This window comes from Lissotriton helveticus, chromosome 1_1 (genome assembly GCF_964261635.1).
Source record: "Lissotriton helveticus chromosome 1_1, aLisHel1.1, whole genome shotgun sequence".
NCBI classification, from domain to species: Eukaryota; Metazoa; Chordata; class Amphibia; order Caudata; family Salamandridae; genus Lissotriton; species Lissotriton helveticus.
Genome location: NC_136057.1, coordinates 1,297,511,590 through 1,297,537,675, shown reverse-complemented (window position 1 = coordinate 1,297,537,675; position 26,086 = coordinate 1,297,511,590). Strand labels below are relative to the sequence as shown.

General features: G+C 46.9%; 1 protein-coding gene across 2 annotated transcripts in view; it reads left to right on the top strand.

Annotated features, from left to right (window-relative positions):
• Positions 1-26,086, top strand: part of MVB12A (multivesicular body subunit 12A) — an 84,858-nt gene that overhangs the window by 45,689 nt on the left and 13,083 nt on the right. For both annotated transcript variants that reach the window (XR_013608723.1, XM_078681132.1), the window contains exons 4-7: positions 13,095-13,179; positions 20,454-20,586; positions 21,298-21,429; positions 22,070-22,176. Coding sequence is in view for 1 of the 2 variants with exons in the window: in XM_078681132.1 (XP_078537258.1) it covers positions 13,095-13,179; positions 20,454-20,586; positions 21,298-21,429; positions 22,070-22,176 (457 nt within the window). In the remaining variant the exon portion in view is untranslated. The remainder of the gene's footprint in view (positions 1-13,094; positions 13,180-20,453; positions 20,587-21,297; positions 21,430-22,069; positions 22,177-26,086) is intronic.

The window sequence follows — 26,086 nt, the reverse complement described above, 5'->3', positions numbered from 1 at the left end:
TCCTAACAGACGTTCGTAAATTCCATTTATACAAGAGGAAATGTATATCTGTATGAACAATTGTATTAACAACTGGAAATTTCTATTGCTGGTGACCTGCATGAAGAGCTACACGCTAGCGCTTTCGCGCTTTTAAAAACGCCCGTTTTTTATTTAGGTTACAAATAATTTTCTTCTCCCCTGTTTTTATCAGGGTTTCTGGCCCTTACTTGCACTTTAATAGTTGTACTCACCGCTATTCAGCGGGTCCGGGTCTGTGGGCTTTTGCTCCCTGTCCGTTTTTCGGGCCGCCATTTTGGGTGTGGATGTCCCGCTCTGGAAGCGCTGGATCGAGCGCTCCAGTCTTGCGGACCTCCTTCGCCCGCCCTACTTAAGGCTGGCCTCTAGCGGGGCAGCTTGTATTAACAACTGGAAATTTCTATTGCTGGTGACCTGCATGAAGAGCTACATGCTAGCGCTTTCGCGCTTTTAAAAACGCCCGTTTTTTATTTAGGTTACAAATAATTTTCTTCTCCCCTGTTTTTATCAGGGTTTCTGGCCCTTACTTGCACTTTAATAGTTGTACTCACCGCTACTTAGCGGGTCCGGGTCTGTGGGCTTTTGCTCCCTGTCCGTTTTTCGGGCCGCCATTTTGGGTGTGGATGTCCCGCTCTGGAAGCCTTGGATCGATCGCTCCAGTCTTGCGGACCTCCTTCGCCCGCCCTACTTAAACGTCTCCTCTATTGCGCAGCGGTGACGCGCAGCGGTCGCGCCTTCCCTGCGCCTTCCCTGCGCCTTCCCTGCGCCTTCCCTGCGCCTGAGTCGTGCCAGAGTCCTGCCCGTCTGCGCCCGTCAGCGTCCCGGAGGCGGGCGGAGCGGCGGGAGACCTTGACCTGGGGCGACTGTGATCTATCGGAGCAACTATGGTCAGTTATACTTCTGCGCAACTCCGGTCCCTACATAAGGTATCATGTGGTTGCTTTAAGGTTTTCCCTGGTCGTTTTAGGGGTAAGAGCAAATGTCCTGGTTGTGGCTGGTCGAAAGACGCTGGTCTACGGCCACCCCCCCACCGGGAGGTGGTCTTGGGGAAGCATCTGTGTATGCTATTGAATACCAGGTCAGTGCGCAGTCCCGCTCAGGAGCTCTTTGACCTCCTCACCTTGGAAAAACCGATCTGTCTAATGCTCACAGAGACCTGGCTGGGAGCTTCCTCTAACCCGGATATCGCCTCGGCGATCCCGTCAGATTACAGCATCTACAGGCAGGACAGACCGGTAGGAAGGGGCGGCGGATTTAGCCATCGTGGTGAAGAACTCTGTTGTATGTTCTATTATTCCCACCGAGGCCATCAAAGGGTCGGAGTCCCTTGCCTTTTCTTTATCTTTGGCGCCGCATCAGTCAGTGAAAGGTTTGTTAGTCTACAGACCTCCGGGTCCAGCAGGCTCTTTCTTTGAAGAACTCCAGTCTGCCATGCTAGCGCTGGCCATGAGAGCCGACCATTGCATTCTGGCCGGTGACTTTAACTTTCACATGGACGATGCCCAGGACTCAGATGTGATTAAACTATCTGATATCACGAGTCCCTTGGGCTTAGTCCCCTTTCTCTTCGAACCAACGCATGACAAAGGCCATACCTTGGATCAGATCTTCTCTTCCTCCCCCATAGAGGTGACAGCACTTCTGCCGGTTCTTTGGACCGACCACCGCCTGGTTCAGTTCTATATACCGGCCAATGAGAGACCCCGGAGTAATGCCTCTAGGCAGCTCGGTTCAGGGACAAGGGCGCTGCACCAGGTGACTCCTGAATTGCTGTCTAAAGCATTATGTGAACATCCCTGCCCTCTTACGGGGGATCTGGATAGCGACCTGGAATCCTTGCAGGCCTGGTTTGGGGATAGGCTAAATGATCTGGCCCCTTTGAGGCCCCCTCGACCTTCTCCTAAACGGGTTTCTGCCCCGTGGTTTACTGGTGCGCTGCTTGCTTCTCGCAGACAGTGCAAGGTGGCGGAAAGAACCTGGCGAGCTCAGTATAACCCAGAGGCCAGACTCGAATATAGGACCAGGGTCAAAGCCTATCACCGAGCGATTCTTGTCGAGAAGAAAAGCTATTTTGCCAGGAGGATCGAGGATTCCTCGAACTCCTGTAAAGAGATCTTCACGATCGTCAGGAAATACATTGCCCCGCGGTCGAATGTGGCCCAGTCTGCTCCCACTCAAAAGTGGGCTTCGGATCTGGCTTGCTTCTTCACCGCTAAGATCAAGATGATACAGGAGTCTTTTCCACCGCGGCTGGCGGCTGTCTTGCCTGGCTCCGAGGTTGGCCCTGTTCCATCGACCCCCTCGGGCCCTGTCTTGTCAGACTTCCCGCCTATATCAACTGCCTCGTCCTTGGCTCTTTTGGCCAATCTTAAACCTGGATCACCGCTTGATCCATGCCCGGCCAAATTTCTGGCAAAGATGGCGGAGGTAGTTAACCCGTTGGTCAACCCTCTCCTGAATCGTTCTCTCAGCCAAGGCGAGGGCCCTTTGGCGTGGAAGCAAGCGATGGTCATCCCCCTTATTAAGAAGCCCGGTCTGGCTCCTGAGGTCTTGGCCAATTATAGGTCGATTTCCCTTCTTCCGGCTTTGGCCAAGACCCTGGAGAAGCACGTTCATAGCGTGCTCTCCAATTTCTTGGAATCCAACGATCTGCTTCACTCCACTCAGTCGGGCTTCCGCCCTAATCTGAGTACGGAGACGGCGCTGCTGGAGGTGTCTGAGGCCATCAAGGAGACGCTAGACTTGGGTGGGAGAGCTATGTTGATCATGCTCGATCTGTCGGCGGCCTTTGACACCGTCCCCCATGAGGGCTTGCTCATCAGACTTCATGAGATCGGTCTGAGGGGGACGGTGCTCAGCTGGTTTACATCTTTCTTAGCTGGTCGCCGACAGTCGGCCTGGGTTTCCTCACCCTCCGCCGAGATGCCGCCATTGGGAGTCGGAGTCCCGCAGGGCTCTGTTTTGAGCCCGACTCTGTTTAATATCTTTATGACCCCTCTGGCGGCTCTGGCTGAGTCTTTCGGAGCCCAGACCGTATCCTACACGGATGACACCCAGTTGCTTTTCACCTGCCGGAAAGGGGAGGATTTTGATGGAGAGAGTATCCGTGAGTGCCTTGGGGCTGTTTTCAAATGGCTCCAACTGAACAGCCTCAAGTGCAACTCAGATAAATCGGAGGTACTCTTCTTCGGCTGTCAATCCGACCCGGACTGGCAGGTGTGGTGGCCTGCGGACATGTCTCCTCCGAGGCAGTCATCTCAGCTAGCGAAGAATCTGGGGGTCAAAATTGACAACGGTCTGACCGTAAGATCTCAGATCCTCGCCCTTACGGGCACATGCTTCGGACTTCTCAGCATGCTTCGGAAGTTTTTTCCGTTGCTTTCCGAGGACCACAGGAGGATTACGGTGCAGGCCTTGATTGGTTCAAGATTGGACTACGCTAACATCCTATATCTAGGCCTGCCCGAATACCTCCTGCAACGGATGCAGGTGGTCCAGAATGCGGCGGCCCGTGCCATCTTTGGTCTGCATAGGCGAGCTCATGTTTCCGGCCTATTGCAGTCGCTTCACTGGCTGCCTATCCGACAGCGGATAGTTTTTAAAACCTTGACCCTCGCGCATAAGGCCTTTTACTCCACTGGGGCCAAATACTTGCAGAGGAGGCTAAAGCAATACCGTCCCTCTCGATCTCTGAGGTCAGAATCGAAGCTTCTCGCCATTGTTCCCCGTGTGAGGAGGGCACGCTTGGGAGGCCGCTCTTTTATGCTCCGGGCCCCTCAGCTTTGGAATTCTCTGCCCCTCTCGCTGCGCAGTCATGCAGACCTGCTATCCTTTAGGAAGGGCCTAAAAACCTGGCTTTTTGCCTCTTAGATTTTATTCTTTTTGTCTTTTCCCTTCTTTTACTGTGTTGTGTTTGTTCTTCAGGATGTTAATAAAGCGCCGGGACACTCTCCTGAGTAGCCGTGCGCTATAGAAGCCACATAATAACATAACATAACATAACAAATGACTTTCCCTACAACCTCTTTTATTCCCACCCGGGGGAAAGCTTTATTTGTGCTCTTGTCAGGAGTACATTTTGAAACCTGTTAATTGTGGGAAGAGCCTGAAAGGAACTGGTGAATACCCTTATACATTTTATTTTGTGACTGTGCACTGACTCGCAGGGCATTTCAAACCTGGAACTTCCAAGCCACTGTATGTAGATTTGCGAGGAGGTGGAAAAATCTGAAGTTGCTAGAAACCAAACATTGGCATATTTTGAGCCCTACCGTAATCCGAAAGGCTACTTGACGTCTAGTTTAATGAGAATGCTTCCATAATTTGTCAGTTCTCTGCATAAAAAAAAAAATCCTCAATTGTGCAACAAGAAGGCAAAAGGAGCTCAATATGGAAAAACAACTGCAGAAACTTACTACCTCTCACCAGAAAAGGAAGAAAGGAACTAGGTCCATGGCACTCCTTTGAACTGGCTCAAGAGCCTCATAAATAACCTTGTTTGATTAGTGAATTCTTTGGATAGCTCTATTAGAAATTCCTCTTGAAAGGTTATTGCTTAAATGCATAATCATTGGACATTCTCGTTCACACGTCAAAGTTACCCTCAATTGTTATTTTGCATAGACTTAAACCAATGTTCACAAAAATGTATTCTGTTAGTTGGGCAGCTGCTTCGGACTAAACTATTCACCCGTTGGACAGATGCTAGCCATTCCCATAAAATCAGGGGGCTATGGAGTACCAATTTCAAACAGATCTTCCTTCGTGCCAACAATATTAATACAAAGAGTAAGGATTTTTGCATATTACGCAATTTCACAGGTAACCCTCCACCATCTGTGACCTAAAGAATCACCAGTGCCAGGCTTATGTTAACTTCTTGACCCATTACCTCTGTAAGCAACTTACCCACTTATCCAGTATTATGGGTGTCTTTCATAGATTCACATGCCTGAATCATTCCCCGTCGTCGAGACGGGAGTCTCCGGTACATAGAAAAGTAATGTCCTATCGACCTATATATAGAAAAGTAGGCCTAAGGGCCTCCCCTTAGTAGCCTATCAATGTCCTTTTGTAAAAAGGACCAAACTCTAAAAGAGAGCCAATCAGCTTACACCTCCCTCTAGAACCTTCCTGACAGGAACCTCAGTCTCAGATTTTCTACCGCACGTTGTGCTAAGGGAGTCTCCAACTGAGTTGTCCTCAGGTTTTCCTTTCTTCAACCTTATTTCTTCACAACTTGGATTTTTCACTTCAAATTTGACCATGGCTGACCCTGAGAAGAAGGTTCTCTTCAGGGCATGTACTTCTTGTGGGAAAAAGAGGTTACATGTGGACGACCAGCATAAGGCATGTTTATATTGTCTCTATCCGGATCATTCAGCAAAAGATTGCAAGATTTGTAGAACCTTCTCTACAAAGACACTAAAGGACAGAGAGGGGCGCCTTTTACTCTGGCTCAGCAAGCTCAAGACCAGGAGCAATCTGGAGTCTTCAGAAGAAGATGAGTATTCCTCTGTTTCTTCTAAATTGTCTTTAAAAAGGCCAAGCGGGGCTTCCCCTAGCCCTGCAGACGTTCCTCTGCCTCAGAAGGTTTCTTGACAGCCTTCTTTAAAGTCTTCGGCGTCAGACAAGGAGGCTCACTCCTTCAAAAAGCCGGCGCCGTCGACGACGACATCGTCGACGCCCTCATCGGCGCATAAGAAAGCTGTATCTCCCGTCTACGTTTCCACATCTACGACGACGGTATTGACGACGACGGCATCGTCGACGTTTTCTTCGTCGACGATGAAGACACCCTCATCGACGGCGGGTAAGCCTGTGTCGTCAGTTATTCTTATTAAAAAGTCAGACGCTCCAGCACCGATGCCTGTGTCGACGACGAGCAAAGCACCGTCGTCATCCGTGCCGTCGACGAAGTCATCGTCGTCGACGGGTGTACCGTCGAGGTCGTCGTCGTCGACGACGAAAACCAAGCCAATAGAGCTACAATCCAGCACACCGTCGACGCCTCAATGGAAACATTCGACGACGGTCCCATCGTCGATGAGGCAAACGCAGGAAATGCCATCTGTAGACGTGGAGTCAACCAGGGTCCTGCCGTCGACGAGCCCTTCCAGGGTAAAGAGCTCAAAAAAGGCGATTACGCCAGAGTTAACATCCCCGAGTAGAGTGCAGGGATTGCCGCCATCTTGTCTCCTGCAGGATGAGGAGTCGGATGAAGAGTATGACACACAGGCGACTAGCCCATCCCATCTGGTGGTCCAATGCCAGAGCACTGATGAGGATTTTGATGATGTGGAGGTGACACAAGAGCATGAGGTTCAACAAACAGTTCAGACTCGCGTTACACCCATGGTATGTCTGCCAGCGTCTATAGTGTCTGATTTGCAATTTTTGATTCAAGATTACAAACAACGATTCCCGGAGTCCTCAGCACCAGTAGCTAGACAGCCTCCTCCAGCAGTGGGGAAGACTCAGTCTCCACGACCTAGACCGCCGGCATTGGTAATACATCAGGAAAGGCAGCAGATACAAGATCCTCCATCATCGGACGATGATGAAGGACAACAAGAAGAAGGGGAAATACAGGATGACCCTTCCAATCACGATGACGGTGATGACTACTCATTTCTTCTCCTGCATCCCCGGAGCCCGCTACCTCAGGTTCACCTCCGGCAGACATAGGAGGGTTCCACAATCTGATGGAGAGAGCAGCCAAGAGGCTCCACATGACGATGGAGGCTCAGGAAACTGACTGTTTCCTTTATGATTTTAAAGAGCCACTTAAAAGGACAACCAGATCGATTCCAATAATTGATCATATTTGGAAAGAAGGCCTGCAGTTGATGCAGACTCCAGCCTCGGTTTCTACACTGGTTCCACGGCTGGACAAAAAATACAAGGCCCCTACAACAGCGCCGGCCTGCCTTACAGGGCATCCCAAACCAGACTCTGTGGTTACACAGGCAGCGCAGAAAAATTCCAGCAATCCCTCCTCTCCACTCATGGCTCCTCCAGATAAAGAGGGCCGGAAAGTGGACAGTATTGGGAAGCGTTTTTCCACCACCTCGGCAATGACAGTAAAGGCTGCCAATTCTATTGCGCTGTTGGGTAGATATAATAGACAGCTGTGGGCCGACATCGCTCCGTATTTATCGGAGCTGCCAGATACCACGAAGGAGGAAGTCCAAGCCCTACTTCTAGAAGGCCAATCTTCGGCCTCTGAACTAATAGACTGTGCTCTAGATGTGGCAATGACTGGTTTCAGACAGCTAGCAGGTGCAGCTGTCCTGCGTAGACAGGGGTGGCTCAAGTCTACCTCATTTCGGCAGGAGGTGCAATCAAAGGTCCTGGACATGCCTTACGACGGACAACACCTGTTTGGAGCCAAAATAGACGAGGCGCTTCAAACAATAAAGAAGGACACGGACACTGCGAGAGCACTCGGGACTCTGCAATTTAGGAACCAGTCCTTTCGTGGGAACAGAGGCAGGGGACAGCCCTCCTACAGAGGCAGTTATCAAAATAGATCATCGTACTCTTACAGCCAAGGCAAGTCACAATACCAACCTCGCCAAAAACAGCAGGGCAGACAATCCTCCTTTGGAAGATCCAATTTCAGAGGAAAGAATCAACGGAAGGCCACTGGCGGATGCCAATGACCTACTCCTACAGCCAGTCCATCCCTCATCCCCCTCTTTGCAGATTGGAGGAGAATTGACCCAATTCTTCAACAATTGGAGGAGGATAACAACGGATCGATGGGTCCTCCAGTTAATTCAATTTGGACACTGTATAGAATTTCACAGTATCCCTCCAATGACCCCTCCTCGTCCAATGCCTCACAAAAACCTGCGATTGCTTCTTCAAGAAATCTCCATTATGTTACAGAAAGGAGCTATAGAGCGAGTACCACCAGCTCACAAGGGGAGAGGGTTTTACTCCCGCTTCTTCCTCGTTCAAAAGAAGGAAAAGAAATGGAGGCCCATTCTAGACCTCAGGGCACTCAACGCATTCTTAAAAAAGCAATCGTTCCGCATGGTCACGATTCAGGAGATCTTGGGTCTCTTAGAGGAGGGAGACTTCATGACGTCCTTAGATCTGCAGGAAGCATACTTTCACGTCCCAGTCCACAAAACTCACAGGAAATTTCTACGATTCGCAGTGGCGGGGCGGCACTATCAGTTCCGCGTCCTCCCTTTTGGCCTCAAGTCGGCGCACCGGATATTCACCAAGTGTCTCTCGCCGATGGCAGCATTCCTCAGACAACATGGCCATCAAGTCTTTCCGTATTTAGACGACTGGCTGGTGAAGGCACCATCCCTAACAGGCGCACTCAAATCCTCCAACGCCTGTTTGAATCTTTTCAAGCACTTGGGTCTAGCACTGAATCAGGACAAGTCCACTTTACATCCCTCTCGAGTTCTAACTTTCCTCGGAGCGACCCTGGATACAAGAGCTGCGAAGGTTTTTCCATCGAAAGATCGTCTCTCTGGCCTCAACTGTGGCTTCAAGAAAAACTTTGCCAGTCCGTACCTTCAAATCCCTTTTGGGAATGATGTCCTCGTGCATTCTGCTTATACCACACTGTCGCCTCCGGATGCGCCCACTCCAAGAGGCCTTGTCCAAGCAATGTACGGGATCGTTCGAAGACCTCATACAGATCACGATGCAAATCTCCAAGGCATTGCACTGGTGGAGATCGCTCCAGAACCTCTCACAGGGATTGCCGTTCCTGCTTCCAGCAACTCCTCATGTCATTACGACGGACGCCTCACTGGAAGGTTGGGGAGCAGTCCTGCAGGAATTGCATATCAGTGGCAAATGATCGGAACCGGAGACACGGCTCCATATCAACCTGCTGGAGCTAAGAGCAGTCTTTCTAACCTTGCAATCCTTCTTGCCAAGGATCAAGAACTCCCTTGTGCTCGTCAGGACCGACAACACCACGACGATGCACTACCTGAACAAACAGGGAGGGACGCGTTCGCTAACACTATCTCGCGAATCGCAAAGGATCTGGAGTTGGCTCATTCTCCACGGTGTCTCGTTGAGGGTGGAGTACGTCCCAGGCAAGGACAATGTCATCGCAGACGCCCTAAGCAGACAGAGGTCCTCGACGCACGAATGGGAGCTAGACATGAGAACCACAGATCACATCTTCTCGAGATGGGGAACACCGCAAATCGACCTGTTTGCGACCAAAGAAAACACCAAATGCCGCAGCTTCGCAAGCTGGCATCCCCAGTCAAAGTCTATCGGAAATGCATTGTCCATCGCATGGCGCAACATCTTTGCGTACGCATTTCCGCCATTCCCAATGATTCCCAGAGTCATCAGGAAGATGAAGGCGGAACCATGCACCTTAATCCTGATAGCCCCTTTCTGGCCGAGGCAACATTGGTTCACGGACCTTCATCGCTTCTCTCTGCAGCCGCCGATCCATCTGCATCAACATCCATCTCTGCTCACGATGAGCGACAAGCAGATTCTACATCCGGATCTGAAGTCTCTCAGGTTGTCGGCCTGGCTCCTGAGTACCGAGAATTCAGCAATATGAACATTCCGCAGGATTGTAAAGACATCCTGTCCAAGGCAAGAGCGGACAGCACTAATAAGGCTTATTCCCTAAAGTGGAAACGCTTCTGCATCTGGTGTGCGGACAAAGGTCTACGTCAATTTGCCACCACTCCAGAACAAATACTACCCTACTTGCTGCATCTGGCGCAGTCGGGCCTTGCCCATTCCTCCATCAGGGTACATTTGGCGGCGATCTCAAGATTTAAAAGAACGTCTAAGGGACCCTCGCTCTGGTCTAGTAGACTTCTAAAACAGTTCCTTAAAGGTCTCTATAGATCTTTTCCTCGACCAAGGATGATACCTCCAACATGGCACTTGAATGTGGTTCTTAACCAACTGATGAAACACCCTTTTGAACCCATTCACAGAGCAGACGTGAAATACGTCTCGTGGAAAACTGCTCTCCTCCTGGCGCTTACATCAGCAAGGAGGGTCAGTGAGCTGCAGGCTTTCTCTATTCAAGACCCCTTCCTGCAGTTCCGGGATGATAGTCATTTTAAGAACTAACCCTAGGTTCATTCCTAAAGTTCCGTCGGACTTCCACTTAAACGAGCCTGTGGTCCTCAGGTCATTCTTTCCAAATCCCAGCACTGCTGCTGAGAGATCTCTGCACTCATTGGACCTTAAGCGATGTCTAAAATGTTATATTGACAAAACCAAACATTTCAGAAAATCTAACCAACTCTTCATAGCCTTCAGTAGGCCTAGGAAAGGTCTACCGCTGACCAAACAGAGCATCTCCAGATGGATCTCTTCGGCAATTGCCTTTTGCCACGAAAGAGCCGGACATCCATTGCACTCTAAAATCAGGGCGCACTCTACAAGAGCTATGTCGACTTCTATGGCACTGTTTGCAGGAGTGCCAGTTCTCGACATCTGCAGGGCGGCAACGTGGAAGTCGCCTCATTCCTTCACCAGGCACTACTGCCTGGATACAGAGCTGATGAAGGATGCTGCAGTGGGGCAGGCAGTGCTACGCCATCTTTTCCAGTAAGGTGAGCCTTCCTCCATCCTTTTCTGGTATGTACATTTTTCTGTTACTACTTCTGGCTGATCTATCTATATATGTATATATATTTATGCTGATGGTTCATAGTCGCATGATATGTAGTATCTAATGACTTGTATATGATGTTCCGCCAGAAATGTGCACAAGATATTGCTTGCTACTCTGATTCAGGCATGTGAATCTATGAAAGACACCCATAATACTGGATAAGAAATGCGTTACTTACCTGTAACTGCAGTTATCCAGTATTGGTGTCTCATAGATTCACATGCAACCCTCCCGCCTCCCCTGGAAGGACTCACATATCTCTCTATTGGTGCTACGCCTACTTAGCTTGGTGCGTACGAAAATCTGAGAGTGAGGTTCCTGTCAGGAAGGTTCTAGAGGGAGGTGTAAGCTGATTGGCTCTCTTCTAGAGTTTGGTCCTTTTTACAAAAGGACATTGATAGGCTACTAAGGGGAGGCCCTTAGGCCTACTTTTCTCTAAATATGTCTATAGGACATTACTTTTCTATGTACCGGAGACTCCCGTCTCGACGACGGGGAATGATTCAGGCATGTGAATCTATGAAAGACACCAATACTGGATAACTGCAGTTACAGGTAAGTAACACATTTCTTCTTGCCAAAAGATCTGGATCAGAGGGCACAGCCAAAATATGTGGACGTCATCCGCCTTTTTCTCGCCATACTTAAGGCACTTCTTTACCTCTCATCCTCCCAGAATCGACAGCCTTTTTGGTGTCAATATGCCCTGTGCACTAGATATTGGTTAACGGCAATCTTACTAAGCAGATAAATATTATAAGAGGGGCCCTTCAGGGTTACCCACTGTCACCTTTGCTTTTTAATCTATGTATTGAGCCGCTAGCAAATAAAACGAGGGCAAGCCAAAACATCATGCCCCTTTGAGTGTAATAGGTGGGAGAAAAATGCGGCCTTGTATGCCGATGGCTTGATGGTGTATACAAGAGATCTAGCAAGATCGCTCCCCTTGATCCTGAGTACCTTGCAAAACATTGGGAAGGTCTCTGGTCACCTGGTTAATCGGCAAAAAACAAATTATGGAATGGAATACATGTTGTAACAGGCTTGTCAATCAGGAAATAAGATAGCTGGGTATTCAGGTGGTGGAAGACCTATATAAAATGGCTCCGGTAAACGTTAATAAAGCAGCAACAGGAACCAGGAGGTCACTAAAGATGAGGAGGTGACTCCCATTTTCCTTCTTAAGAAGGTAATCTCTAAAAAAATGTCAATACTCCTAAAATCCGCATTTCTTTTCAACTCAATACCTTTAGAATTCAAGCCCGAGTGGTTTAAGAAATTGTAGGAGGACCTGAGCAGTTTCATATGGTCTTCTAAAAGGGATAAAATCGCGTGGAGGAAACTACATAGGAAAAAAAAACATGGGGGCATCGAGTCCAGATTTGTATCAATACTATTGGGCTTTTCAATTAAAGAACACAAGATCTCTACTTTTGGATAACTCCGCCTTTACCCTGCTTCTTAAAGCCATGACGAAAATGTGCCCGTGGAGGGGAACTATTTCCTTTGTAAATTTGGGCATCTTAAGTATTTCATGTTGAAGATATTGGAGTCCGCTTGCAAGCTATGGTATCAGTCAGATGGATATTAGGAATATTACAACGGATAACTCTCTGGACTTTTGGGAGTCTGTCAGAAATCACAGATGGTATCCTTTCCAAATTGAAGTGTTACCAACTGGCAAGCTGGGCACGGGAATTAGGTAAAGATGGGAAAGAAATAGCGTTTGAGAGGATAAATTACAAAGAAGATTGCTCCAAAGTAAAGAAGTCTCCAAGTGGTTTTAAATGCTAGTACATGGTGGGGAGGAAGTTGTCACCCTGCCAACAGAGATCTGAAGGAAGGACCTGCCGACGCTGGTCGTGAAAACCTTACCGCAAATATCGATGTCTACTCTTTACATGTCTATTAAATCTGCCCCTGTCAGGAAAAAACATCTGTGTACAGTGCACATGGCATATTGAACAACGAAAAGGCTGTCGATTCTGGGAGGACTAGAGATAAAGAAGCATTAAGTGTGGCGAGGAAAAGGCAGATTACTTCCACATGTTTTGGCAGTGCCCTTGATCCAGATCTTGTGGTCACCTCTATACATGTCTAAAAAAGGGACAAGTTGATTTTTTTTGTTTTTGCAGGGCATGTAGATTTCTGAAGCATCATGTCACTTGGATAAATGGATATCTTATAGAATTCACATTCTCTGCAGGACGGTGTCTAGAGTGCAAAGATATAATGGGCCTCACCACTCACAGCTACAACACTGACCATTCTGGGGCAGTTGATGGACGTGGTGTGCTTTGGGCTCGTCCAGCGACCTCGCCTCATCTGGACACTCCTCCTCCCTTCAGTTGTATCCACAATACAAAAACAACCTGTGCTTGAGGTGGTTTAATAAACTGTCTTGCTTTGCGTTTGTCTAAATCTTTCTGTTTTTCAGAACGTGGTGACAGACATCCAGATTTTGAGTGAACGGTCCCCACTGCCTGCTGGTTATACCTTCATCGGCGAGACCTTGGAACCTAGTGAGTAAAAATCTGCATTGTAATTGCTTCTACCTTGCAAATATGCCATTACACTAAACATGTTTACACTGCCAGCAAATAATAACATTTATGTATTAACTTGTGGTAATGGATGGGATGGGTCAAAAATCAAAAAAGATAACTCATGTTAATATAAGAGACAAATTCCTGGGTGAAAGGAAAGAAAAGGTGCATGTATGTGCAAAAGTGGAGGATTCAGGAAAAGTTAGATGTTGGAGGGAAAGTAAGGGCGCGGTGGGAGAACCACCCATTGATTGTCGGGAGATGTAGTAAGAGGATGATAAAAGTCCAGTGGAGGTCAAGAGACTCCTTTATGGCCATGTGTCAGGGATGTGGAATTCCTATAGCCCGACGCCCAGGACATATTGTTTGGGGTCAAGGGCAACCAGTTTTAATGTGTATTTTGTCCTTGGGACAAGTAGGCCCAACCTCTTGCAGCACAAACCCTTTGGCTGCCAGTTTGCAGTACCACATTAAGGGTCATGGAAGGGCACTGCCTGCAGTTAAGTTAAAGTTTGTGTGCATATGTTAATGCTGTTCAAACTTTTATTTATGGTTCATTAATTGAAAGCCTTTAATATTAGGGTGAGCGCTCTAAGTAAATGTAAGTTCTGACTGTACTACTGACAGTGGTTCTAGTATAAAAATGTGTACAGACGGTTTCAAAATGTAGCAATATGGGACTATGCATAATGCTCTGATTAGATGCGCATATTAGCAGAAGCTTGAAAGCAACATTAATGATTCTTTGCTTTCAATATAAAATGTTCCTAAAAAATTGAAAGTAGGGAAAAAACATTTAGCTAAACTACTGTAAAATGTCAGGTAACCTTTCTTTGCAGAATCACTGAGCAAAATGTGTTGATGCATGCTAATATTTCCCAAAACAATTCATATTGCAAAATCAGTGTAACCAGTTTCAATAAGGTTATGGGAAACATAAAATTAAACTAGCATTGGCAAAACCAGTAGGTCTGAAATTGGTGGTCGGCCTTTAGGTTTTGGCAATGCGTGACTTGTTTTGGCATGATTTTTGTAAAACCTTATTGATGTGAGAGCTTCCAGGCCCTCACAATTAAAACAAACATTGGCAAAAGCAAAAATTAGTTTTTGTTCTCAAAAAAGCACACACTGCCACATTAGTTATTGGCACTGAACAAAACTACTCTGTGTGCCGATATGCTCCTTGTAAAAGAAAGAATGCCGTCACCACAGTGAAGCCAGCCGATACAGAGAGAGAATTTTAATAAACACAAACGGTCATGGTTAATGCCAGACCAAATTAAGGGCCCAATTACTAAAGAAAGTCTCAAAAGTGTTATGTTATGTTATGTTAAGGGATGCTTATAGAGCGCTCTGTCACCAAGGGTTTCCTGGCGCTGATCGAATACTGGAGGAGGCCAAAAGAGTTAGCCAGATTGTGGGAACAGCCAAGTTTTTAGGGATTTACGAAATTGAGTGAGCGAGTTGGAGAATTTAAGTGAAGAAGGGAGAGAGTTCCAGAATTTGGGGGCCAAGAGAGCAAATCTCCGGCCGCCAATTCTGCAGAGTTTAGAAGGGGGGACAACCAGGAGACGGAGGTGAGAAGATCTGAGGTTACGTGAGGGGCAGTATGGGCTAATAAGGGATTTCAGAAAAGCAGGGCAAGGGTCGGTTAGGGATTTGAAAGTGAGGCAGCCGATCTTAAAGGCTGCCCTCGAAGCAATAGGAAGCCAATGTAGTTTGATGAGAAGAGGTTTAGCGGACTGCCATTTCGGAATCCCGAAGGCCAGTCTCGCCGCTTGGTTCTGGACGATCTGTAGTCTAGAAAGAAGGACCTTAGGCAGACCATGATAAAGGGAATTCGAGAAGTCCAAGCGGGAGAGAACAAGAGCCATGATGACTTGAATCAGGGCTTCGGGAGTCAAGAGATAGGCCACCTTTCTAATCCTGCGCAGCTGATACATGCAGGAAGAGACCACCATCCCTATTTGGGGCTTAAGGGATAATTCGGAGTCAATAATGACCCCGAGGCTCTTTACCGAGGCCACGGGGATGGGGGAGGGGCCAAGCTCTGACGGCCAGAAATGCGGACCCCAGTGGATGGAACTCTTGCCAGGAAGAAGAAGCTCCGTCTTCCCGGGATTTAATTTAAGTTGGTTCTGGCTCATCCACTGGAGAATGTGAACCATAGCCGCCTGGAAATTAGAGATAGCAGAGGAAGAGTCAAGGGGGAAGATGAGTTGCAGGTAGTCGGCGTAATTGAAAACGGTGACGTCCCACTGCCTCAGAGAGAGAAGAAGAGGTTGAAGATACAGATTGAAGAGAAGAGGGGATAAGGAGGAGCCCTGGGGGACCCCGCAGAGTAAACGCTCCCTAGGTGCCCTGAAAGTACCCAGGCTGACTGTCTGAGACCTCCCGGTCAGAAAGGATTTAACCCAAGCCAGCGCCAGGCCCTGGATGCCGGCCTGCTCGACACGGTGGAGAAGGATGTTATGGTCCACCGTGTCGAAGGCGGCCGACAGATCTAAAAGAACCAGGGCCTGGGGGGTGCCTCTGTCAACGCCGACTCTGAGGGCATCCAGCACAGCCAAGATCACTACCTCCGTGGAGTGGCCAGGTCTGAAACCGGCCTGGTTAGCTTCGAGGAAGTTGGAGCTCTCGATGAACTGAGAGAGACAGGCGGTGACGTGGGCTTCCAGAATTTTAGCAAAGTAGGGCAGAAGGGAGATGGGCCGATAGTTCGCCAAAGCTGCGGGGTCGGCTCCAGGTTTCTTCAGTAGAGGCACCAGCACGGCTGCCTTAAAAGAACTAGGCACCGAGCCAGAAGAGAGAGGAATTCAGCAAAGGAAGGACACTATCAGGAAGGGACAGGCAGATGTCTCGTAGTATGGATGGGGGGCAGCAGTCGTCCGGAGAGCCGGATTTGACCCGAGCGGCCAAAGTGGCCAGAGATTTTGGATCGAGAGGGGCAAGAAATGTGAGAGAGAGGGCATTGGAAGGGGGGCAGGCGAGGTCAACGCCAGGAGAGGTGACCGGAATGGTGTCCTTAATCATAACAATTTTCTCTAAAAAAAAAACGTGCTGAGGGCATTGCATGACTCCTGTGTGGGAGCCTGGGACGGGGGCGTCCTGGAGTCGGAAGAAAATTCGTCGAGGACTCTAAAGATCTCCTTTGATTTACAAGAGGCAAATAAAATTCTATTCGAGACATAAGCTGTTTTGGCCGTGGCGATGGCTTTTTTGTATTTATTGCGAGCAGCCACATATATATCTCTGCTCATGGGGCAGTAAGTTCTTCTCCACTTACGTTCTAGTTGGCATAGCTCCAGGTGTTGGGTTTTTAGTTGGAGATCAAACCATTTAAGGGAGTTACTATGCCGAGAGCGGGGAAACTTGATAAGCGGAGCAAATATATCGCTCGCTGACATAAGCCATTGAGAGAGGTTACCATCTAGCTCATCGGTGCAGATGTCGTTGGGGAGGGTGGGACAAGACTGAGATAGATGGGAAAGAAATTTAGAGGAGTCAACAGCCCTCCACTTGCGGGCGACACCACCCTCAAGAAGGGGGGCCCTGATGTTCCCATCAACTGAGATTGTGGTCTCGATCAAGGAGTGGTCGGACCAGACGCAAGGAGTAATCCGCGGGCAGGATGACTTCACCCCATGAATCCAGATGTGGTCGAGAATATGGCCACCACTATGGGTGGGGGACTTAAGAAGTTGTGTGAAATTTATGCTCGAAAGGGTCTCAAATAACTCAGTGGCGTGCGGCCCGGCATCCTTGTGCTGGAACCAGTAATTGAAGTCGCCGAAAATGGCGACGCGAGGAGTGGAGGTGATGAGATTAGCAAGCTGCTCAGTGAAGGATGAAGGGAAGGAGGGCATAGGGAGAGGGGGGCGGTAGAGAATTATGACAGTGACTGCACCCACCTCAGTTCCCAGGCTGAGGACCAGGTTATCCACTTCTGGGAGGATCAAAGAGGTGGTAGAGATGGTTTTTAAGTTCTTACGTATTACCGCTGCCACCCCGCCGCCGGGGCGGCCCCCAGGGCGATTGGCATTCACCAGATAATAATCAGGGGGTAATGCCGCCAAGATATCAGGAAGGGAGTCGTCGGTAAGCCAAAGTGCACCCTTGCATTAAGTGCAGCTATATGTCTTTCGTGAATTCACAAGAATTTACAGAAGTAGGGTAAGAAATTGTACTCCTAGAAAATATTTGTGAACTGCATTTTAGCATGAGCAAATATGCATGTATAGATTTGCTAAGGCGAAAACCTGAGTGTTTGCAAATTAATTTTCCCTCCAACCACTTTTTTCCCAACTCTGGAAGAAGGTTTAACTCTGCCATTGTCAGGAGTAAATTTCCAACATTTCTCAGTATGGGAAAATATTAGAGAAGAGTTGTTGAAAACCCTTAAAACATGCAAGTTAGTAAGTTTGCATAGACTCAAAAGGACATTCCAACCCTGGATCTATTGCTTGCCACTACCTTCAGACCCAGTATGTAGATCTGCGGAAACGTGGCAACATAAAGGGATTGCTAGTATTCAAACACTACTATGGTTTGAGCCCTGCATAATCAGAGAGGCTATATAATGAGATTGGTGCCATAATGTGTTGCTGGCACTACATGGCAACAGAGGGACAAGTGGATTTTGTTACAGGACAAGTAGATTCATGAAGCAACTTGCCCCATGGACAAGTAGCTATTTTAATAAATTCCACACCCCTGCTGTCTGCACAGACTGTCAGTGTTTTGTGTTATCGATTACTGTCTGATTCTTAACCAGGTGGTTAGTTGACTGTACGGGAAGGGCTAATACTAAGGAAGGAAACAACTCCCTCTTGCAAAAGTCCGTCTCTCTAAGAAGCATGTCTTTTTGGCTGATTTTAGGATGAGTAACTTGTAACAAAAAAGTAATGGTGGGAACATAGACATTCTGCATTTTTACAGACCATGGCTGTGGAAATATAAATAACGGACATTTTTATAATTTTGGATATTCGGAGGATGTATCAGTTAAAATTGCAAGTTGTTTAATAAACACTAAAGCCATTAGTTTGTAAAGGTTTTTAGTCAAGGTTCAGCAATTTCATGGTCTTGGATTCCATCATTGGTCTGACCCTCCAAAAGCCCTATTTTGGAGAGCAGTTTTCATCAGTTTTTTACCGCATCCGCGCTAGCGGTTTTCCCGCTGTGCGCTGTAGTTTTGTAAATACCGCGTTACATGACGAGCTCAGCTCGTCATGAGCGTACGAGAGGTGTACCTCATGACGAACTGAGCTCGTCATCAGCGTGGAAGGGGTTAAAAAAAAAAACTGTGACAAACTTTACATGATCCTGCGACTGCTATATTGAGGATTAAATTAGAGCAGAGGAATCTGTGTGTTCCCCTGTGATTTCCCTGGTGTTTCACATGGAAATCTATGAGTGAAACACAAACCGCTTGTAATTTCTAAGGGCCCAGGAGTTATCAGGGTCATTGGAATTAAAGGAGCACTCATAATGGCATAAGTGTGATGTTTCTCTTACAGTTTAACAACGACTGGACCTGCAGTGTTGAGGGATAGCAAATTAGACTAAGTAAGGCTGCGCCTGTCACACTGAGGTATCTAACTTTTATTATTATTATTATTATTATTATTATTGTAATTAACCACACACCATCATCAAATCGTCACTTGGCACTAAATAGGAATGCTTCATTGGGGTCAGTTAACAAAGTGGGATTACATTCAGAACTCTCACCTGGACAAGTGGTTAAAAAAACAAGTCTTTACAAATCAACAGGTCTAGCAATTGCGACATTTTGAGCTATTGGTATTGTAAATGGAAATGCCTTTTATAATATTATAAGGCATTGTCATTTACAATACCAATAGGTCAAACTTTGGCAAAAGCAAGACCTATTGTATTGTTGAGGACTGTGTCCGTGAAGCAGACGCGGTGCTCACCAATAAAGTAAAAAAAAATAAACACAGCGTGGTGTCCCTGAAGCGGGCACCGCCCTCCCCATTATAATAAATAAAAAAATGAAACTGAGCGCTGTGTCCCTAAAGCGGGCGCCACGCTCAGCAGGAAATAATTTTTGGGGAAAAACATTAAATGAGAAAAAACTTCGCCATTGTGCCATAGGTGCTGTGGGGGTAGGGAGCAGTCACTTTTTCAGTTATACCTGCATAGTTCTCTATAAGAAAAGCGGCTGCCATTGTCCTGTGTGGGCACGCTGCAAATACAAGAAGCAGCCGTCATTGTCCCCATTAGTGAATAAACAAAATAGTGCTCACCCACTTATAACGTAGACTGCGTAACAAGCCGAGTAAAGGGTCCACTCGTTATGGGAGTTAACAAATGCAGACAAGGTGGTATCATGGAGGGACTAACAAGCCTATTTATGAATCAGAAGGCAGCATTTACTAAGGACAATGTTACAAGCCAATGACAAATATAGGTTGAGAGTGGGGGGGGGGGACATTTAGTGCATACTCCAATACAGCATGCCTCACAGAGCGAGCAGCACCGCCCCTAGGCTCGATCTAAAAAAAAAAAGGGCAGTTTTAATGCCTCCTTGACAACATAGTGTAATTCTCCCAGATCGAATGGCAGGTAGTGTCCCCCACTTCTAGGAAAGGACTCATTTGGCTATCCAACTGAAGGCCCAGAATTCATTTTTGCCATTTAAATACTAGTACTCCATGTCAAATTAATGACCCATACTCATTTCAGCACCTTCAGAAAGATTAATGGGCGAATTGACCTTGAGTTTCAACTCATTACACATACAAAACAGTGCTGGAGACAGACACGTCACTATTTTTCCAGGTTTTGCTATATCTACCCTCTTATTGCAGAGTCTGGCAGGGTTATATAATATCAGCAAACGGCTCATAAATGGGTTTGAGGAATTAAAACATTAATCCCCAAATGAAAAGCAACACAGTACTGTCATTGCCCGCTGATTATCAATGCTATATTTCACTGCAAAGAATGTCACCAACACCCCAATAGTAGTTCTGTTGCTCTGAGTGGACTGTGCCACATTTGAAATGGAGTATCTTTGAACTCGGTGAACCTTTATGGGTTTCTTCACCAGACTCTTGGAGCATTGAAATGTACGCTATCTCATCTTGAAAGGTTGTGCCTGATAAGTAGTCTGAATTTTATTGTGCATTTATACAAGTGCAGCTCTTGGAGTTCTCCACTTTGCACACAAGAATACAAAAAAATATACGTATAAAAATTGATTTGATTTTACTTTACTCCAGAGACCTCCATATCAAAGAAGAAGCGAATATGCGTGAAACTTCTCCCACAGGGTGCATCGGACATGGCTGTTTTTGACATCAAGTTAACTTCTTCAAAAAGTAAACAAGCTGTGCCGCAGTTTATGCGTGTCGGGTATGTGTAATTTATGTCTGTGAGGTATTTCAATCTTTTCCACATAAGACTGCCACATGGATTCTGCACAATCAGAAATATATTGACCATGGTAGCCCTATAGAGCTACCTATATAATTATTGGGAATAAAGTTGACGATGTAATAAGAATGGTCTTTCCATTATGCATTCTTCATAAATATGCATCCTTCATTTTGAAGTGGCCTTCCCATCATTCGGATTCGGTTACTGGGATATGAAGGAAGGAGAGCCCTTATCTTTCAAAGTCTGGTTCCACATCTTTGATGCATTTGTTCCAGTCCTAAAAAAATGTGTAATGCTGTGAAAAGTGCAACTCTTTATCCTCTGTGGTTGTAATTGTTGTTTAATTAACTATCCCTGCCAACTGTTCATATGCTATATGATAATCTAGTTTGAGCATTTCACATCAACTCTGTCCCCTGTCCCTGTGTCACCTCTACTCTTTTTGAATAATTCCTAGTAGAGCTTCCAAGAATAAAGCATCAAACGGGAACTGTAGAATACGGGGGGAAAAAAACCTTTGACTTATAAGGGTGACTGGTACTCATGAAATTTGTAGGATAAAGCTGGGGCAAGCAATCTGTTAGGCAAGGAAGCCTTAAGTTCACAAGTGTGAACTTTTATTCTGTTTAGCGACGAGACGAGGATGCCACACTTCATGATCTCTAACATGCTTCCATTTTGTCCCAGGGACATCAACGGCTTTGTCATCTGGTGCAAAAAGGATAAGGTTGCTGCGCCAAAGCCACTGCCCAAACCGAGAAGCTTCAGTTTGGACGTGAGAGGCCTGTCCTTGGAAAGCGCAGATCCCACTGAGACGCAGTAAGTCTTGCGCAGCAGATCTTGCCTTACTTTTTCTGTACTTCCTTACACTATCAATTTTTCTTCTTCCTTAACTCCGACAGCGAGCCTATTTATGAGCACTCCTTATGTTTGCAAATAGGTTACCCGAACTTAGCAAGATATTTTAGTACTCGGGATTATGCAAATTGGTCAAAGGCAGAAGCCAGGTAAGAACTGTATATCACAGTGCCAAAATTCATCAACTTATTAGTGGAGGTTTCAAGCAGATATTGTCACTCTGAACTGTCTGTGTTCTGGTGTGCTGTGTCTAGATATTGATGCTGCTTTTCAATGTTTTTGCCCAACAAGGACTGTTGGAAATCTAAAAAAAAAGATCTAACTGGAATATTAGCCAAAGGAATTTAGAGTGGTTTATAACTTTTAGCTTAGGCATTTCCATTACATTTTAGTTCCTACTGAAATGCAAGGACATATTTTTCTTTTTGAACATTCGTGTGCGAAGTGCTGCATAAAAAGTAGCTGGTCCCAAATGTGGTATACTGTGATGCTAATAGAATGTTTTTTTATGCAAGTATTACCATACTGTACACAGACTGTACTGCTAAACATTCTATACATGCAATTTCATTTTTAAAATGCTAAAGTTCTTTGTCTACAGACTCAGGCGGTCATCGAGCGCTGCACCGGCAAGGCCCAACGTGAAGCCGGCTACTCTGGAGCGCTCAAATTCCATCTACGATGCAACCAATATCTACGGCATTACAGGTATTCACTGTGTGCTTTGTAGTCTTTCATTTGAAACAAGCTGCTGTGCATTTCTAGCAGTGCCAGATTATTACATGGACAAATACCATTACTGCCACTGGCATTATTGAGACCAACTGTTACTTAGACTTGTAACACAGGCACATATATAGAATAGAAACAACTAAATATTTACTTTAGGTTTTCTACACAGTTTATTTCAAATTAATTTTTGATGAGGTGAAATAATAGTACAAATACATATTTAAAATGTGTTAGTGTATTTTAATTCATTCAATATTAATATGCATTTCATTTTTCTTAATTTAAGTCAGTGATGATATAAATAAACATTTTACCTTTGTTATGGTTCAGCAATTTGTTAATTAGTTTAATAGTTATTAACCATTTGTTAAGCTGATCAATTGGATACGTTAACATTTGTTGATTCATATATTTTAACTATATGTGATTTTGGTTAGGGTTACCTATTTTTTTATATATAATATTCTAATTAAGTGTTTGATATTTGTGTCGCTTAGCATTGATTATTTGTTTAACATTAACCCTGGCCGTAGTTCGCGTAGTAGCGCTACGTGTAGCTACTCTAAGTGCACTACACTAACTGCGTAGTGCACTGTGCAAAATGCTGTTCGCACTGATTGCACAGTGCCGGATGCTTATCTGCACTGTGCGATCAGTGCAGACCGCATCTTGCACAGTGCAAGCGGTCATTTTGTGCTGCTCGAGTAGATTTCTACTCGAGCTGCAGCTTTCTCAACACGGACTGGTAGTTTACCCCAGTATTGGAACTTTCATAGATTCCCATGCTGTGCATCATTCCCCGTCGTCGGAATGGGCGTCTCGGTAACAAAAATACCATAGCTGTAGGTACAAAAGACCAAGGAAAAAGGCCTAGGCCTCATTCCCTTTTGTAGCATATCACCCTCTTTGTGTAAAAGAGACCAAAGTCAGGCCTCAGCCAATCAGAATTGCCTCACCCCTTAGAACCTTCCTGAAGGAACCTCAGAGCCTCAGATTTTCTACCGCACGTTGTGCTTAGGGAGTCTCCTTTGAGCTCTGCTCAACTTCTACTTTTACAAAGGATTTCTTCAGGATTTCTACTTCAAAATCTTCAACTTCACTTCAGGATTGTTGGCTGCCTTCCAGGATGTCAGAAATGGAGAAAAAAAGCCCTTTTCAAACCTTGTTCCACCTGTGGTAAGAAAAGGCTTTTTGTGGAGGATAAGCACAAAGACTGCATTTACTGCCTCTATCCTGACCACCAGGCTGCGGACTGTAAAATCTGTCGCACCTTTTCGGCCAAGACCCTCCGAGACAGTGAGGGAAGACTCTTGACATGGCTCCATAAGCTCAAAAACCAGGAAAGATACTGTCTCCAGTGACAGTGAGGATGCAGCATCGATGTCTTCTACAAGAAGGTCAGTGAAAAGGGTTAGGGGTTCCCCTTCACCTTCTATGGAAAGATCTTCCAAGGCCTCAAAAAAAACCCCCAGTGAGTCTGAGAGCCCAGGTCCCTGCAAATCTCCTCACCGAGGTGTAAAGGAGAGGGTAGGACCAGATTCGCCTTCTAAAGGTGAGAAGACTGTCACAGCCTTCAAAAAACCTTCATCCCAGTCTTCTGAGAGGAGTTCAAAGTCCTCGACGACGAAGACGTCGACGACGGAGGTTCCGTCGACGAAAAAATTGAAATCTGCATTGATGTCATCGACGATCCCGTTGAAAGGGAGTCGTCGACGAAGGTTCCGTCGACAGCGGTTTCTTCACCGTCGACTGAGGCGACGACGAAGCCGCCGCCGACGAAGACGCCGACGACAAAGGTGCCGACGACGAAGATGCCGCCGAAGGTGCCGACGACGAAGGTACCGATGACGACAAAGGCAGTTTCAATCTCACCGGCGACGATGGTGCCGACGTCGACAATGGTGTCGGCCCAGTCGCAACATCATGCTGAGCAGGATATGGTTTCAGTGCCATCTTCTTTTCTCCAAGATCTGCATAAGATGCTGCAGGACTATAAATCTAAGGCGAGTATGCCTATTCCGGTGCCGTCAACGCCAGTAACTCCTGCAGAGATGTCAGCCTCATTGGTGACGCCTACCATTCCAGCTCAAGTTTCCCCTCGGCCTCAAATGTCCATCCATCATGAGTCCTCCGGGTTACAAGAAGTCCATGATGATTCCTCGGATGAGGGTCAGCAGTCGGATCATGGCTCTATTCCCGATACTGAATATGATGAGTATATCATTCCGGATCCAGCATCGCCAATCCTAGATCCGGCGGATTCCCCGCCTGCAGACATTGGGGGCTTCCATCAGCTGATGGAGAGAGCCGCTGCGAGATTCAAATTAGCCATGCCTAAAGTTACCACTGATTGTTTTTTATATGATTTCAAGGAACCTTTTATGAAATCAACTAGGTCCATTCCTATTGTGGATCATGTGTGGAAGGAGTGCCTAAAGGCCATGAAAAACCCGGCGACGGTGGTTCCGATGCTACCGCGTCTGGATAAGAAATACAAGGCACCAGTTGATGGCCCGGCAGCCTTAACGGGTCATCCAAGACCAGACTCTGTGATCTCCCAAGCTGCGCAGAGGAAGTCCCGTAACTCCTCTGCTCCCTTAACAACTCCTCCGGACAAGGAAGGGCGGAGGTTGGATAATGTGGGGAAGAGATTCTCGTCGATGGCAAGTTTGCTGGTGCGAGCGGCAAATGCCCTAGCGATCATGGGTAGATACGACCGCCAGCTTTGATGTGATGTCGCTCTATACCTTGACCAGCTGCCTCCGAAATCTACGACTGAGGCAAAGAAAATCTTACAGGAGGGAGAAGCAACGTCGATGGAAATCATTGACTGTGCAATGGATATTGCGACGACGGCGTTAAGTTCATTGGCTGGGGCGGCAGTCCTCCGCCGCCAAAGGTGGCTCAAAGCTACTTGGTTTAGGCCTGAAATTCAAAACAAGGTCCTGGATCTTCCCTTTGATAAGCATTATTTGGCAAGCTTATTGACGAAACTCTTCAGGACATAAAAAAGGACACAGAGACTGCCAGGGCCTTGGGGACCCTTCAATACAGAAAGTCTCCTTTTAAAGGATCCCGAGGTAGAGGTGGTAACTACAGAGGATCCTATCAACAACAACAACGCTATTCCACCACGGGCTCCGGTTCCCAGCAATACCGTCAGCCTTATCAACAGCGGCAAGGCCAGTCTACCAACTACTCCAGGCCTTACAATAAGGGGAAACCGGCTGGACGAGGACGAGATTCGTCCAAGCGCCAATAGCGGCCTCCTGACTCTTCCTACTGGACCCTCCTTCAAGAGATCATCAGTTGGAGGCAGGGTCACCAAATACCTTCACAACTGGTCCAGGATAACATCGGACCGTTGGGTGCTCAACATCATTCGGAAAGGGCATACCTTGGAATTCACGCAAGTCCCTCCACCCAAGCCCCCGGCAGCCATTCCATCGCAACACCAGCGTCTCCTGCGGCTCGAGGTCCAACAGATGCTCCGGAAAGGAGCGATAGAGCCGGTCCCCGCAAACCAAAGGGGACAAGGATTTTATTCCAGGTTCTTCCTGGTGAAGAAGACGCAAGAAAAGTGGCGCCCCATTTTAGACCTCAGGGAGCTAAACACCTATCTCATCTCCCTGTCCTTCCGGATGGGCTCTCTCCAGGACATCTTGAAGCTCATCAGCCCGGGGGATTTCATGGCCACGCTCGATCTCGAAGATGCGTATTTCCACGTTCCGATTCACCCAGCACACAGAAGGTTTCTGCGATTCACAGTAGCCAAGAGCCATTTTCAGTTCAGGGTCTTACCCTTTGGACTCCGTTCAGCCCCAAGAATTTTCACAAAGGTGCTGGCGCCAGTAGCAGCTTTCCTGCGAAGGAACCATTTCCAGGT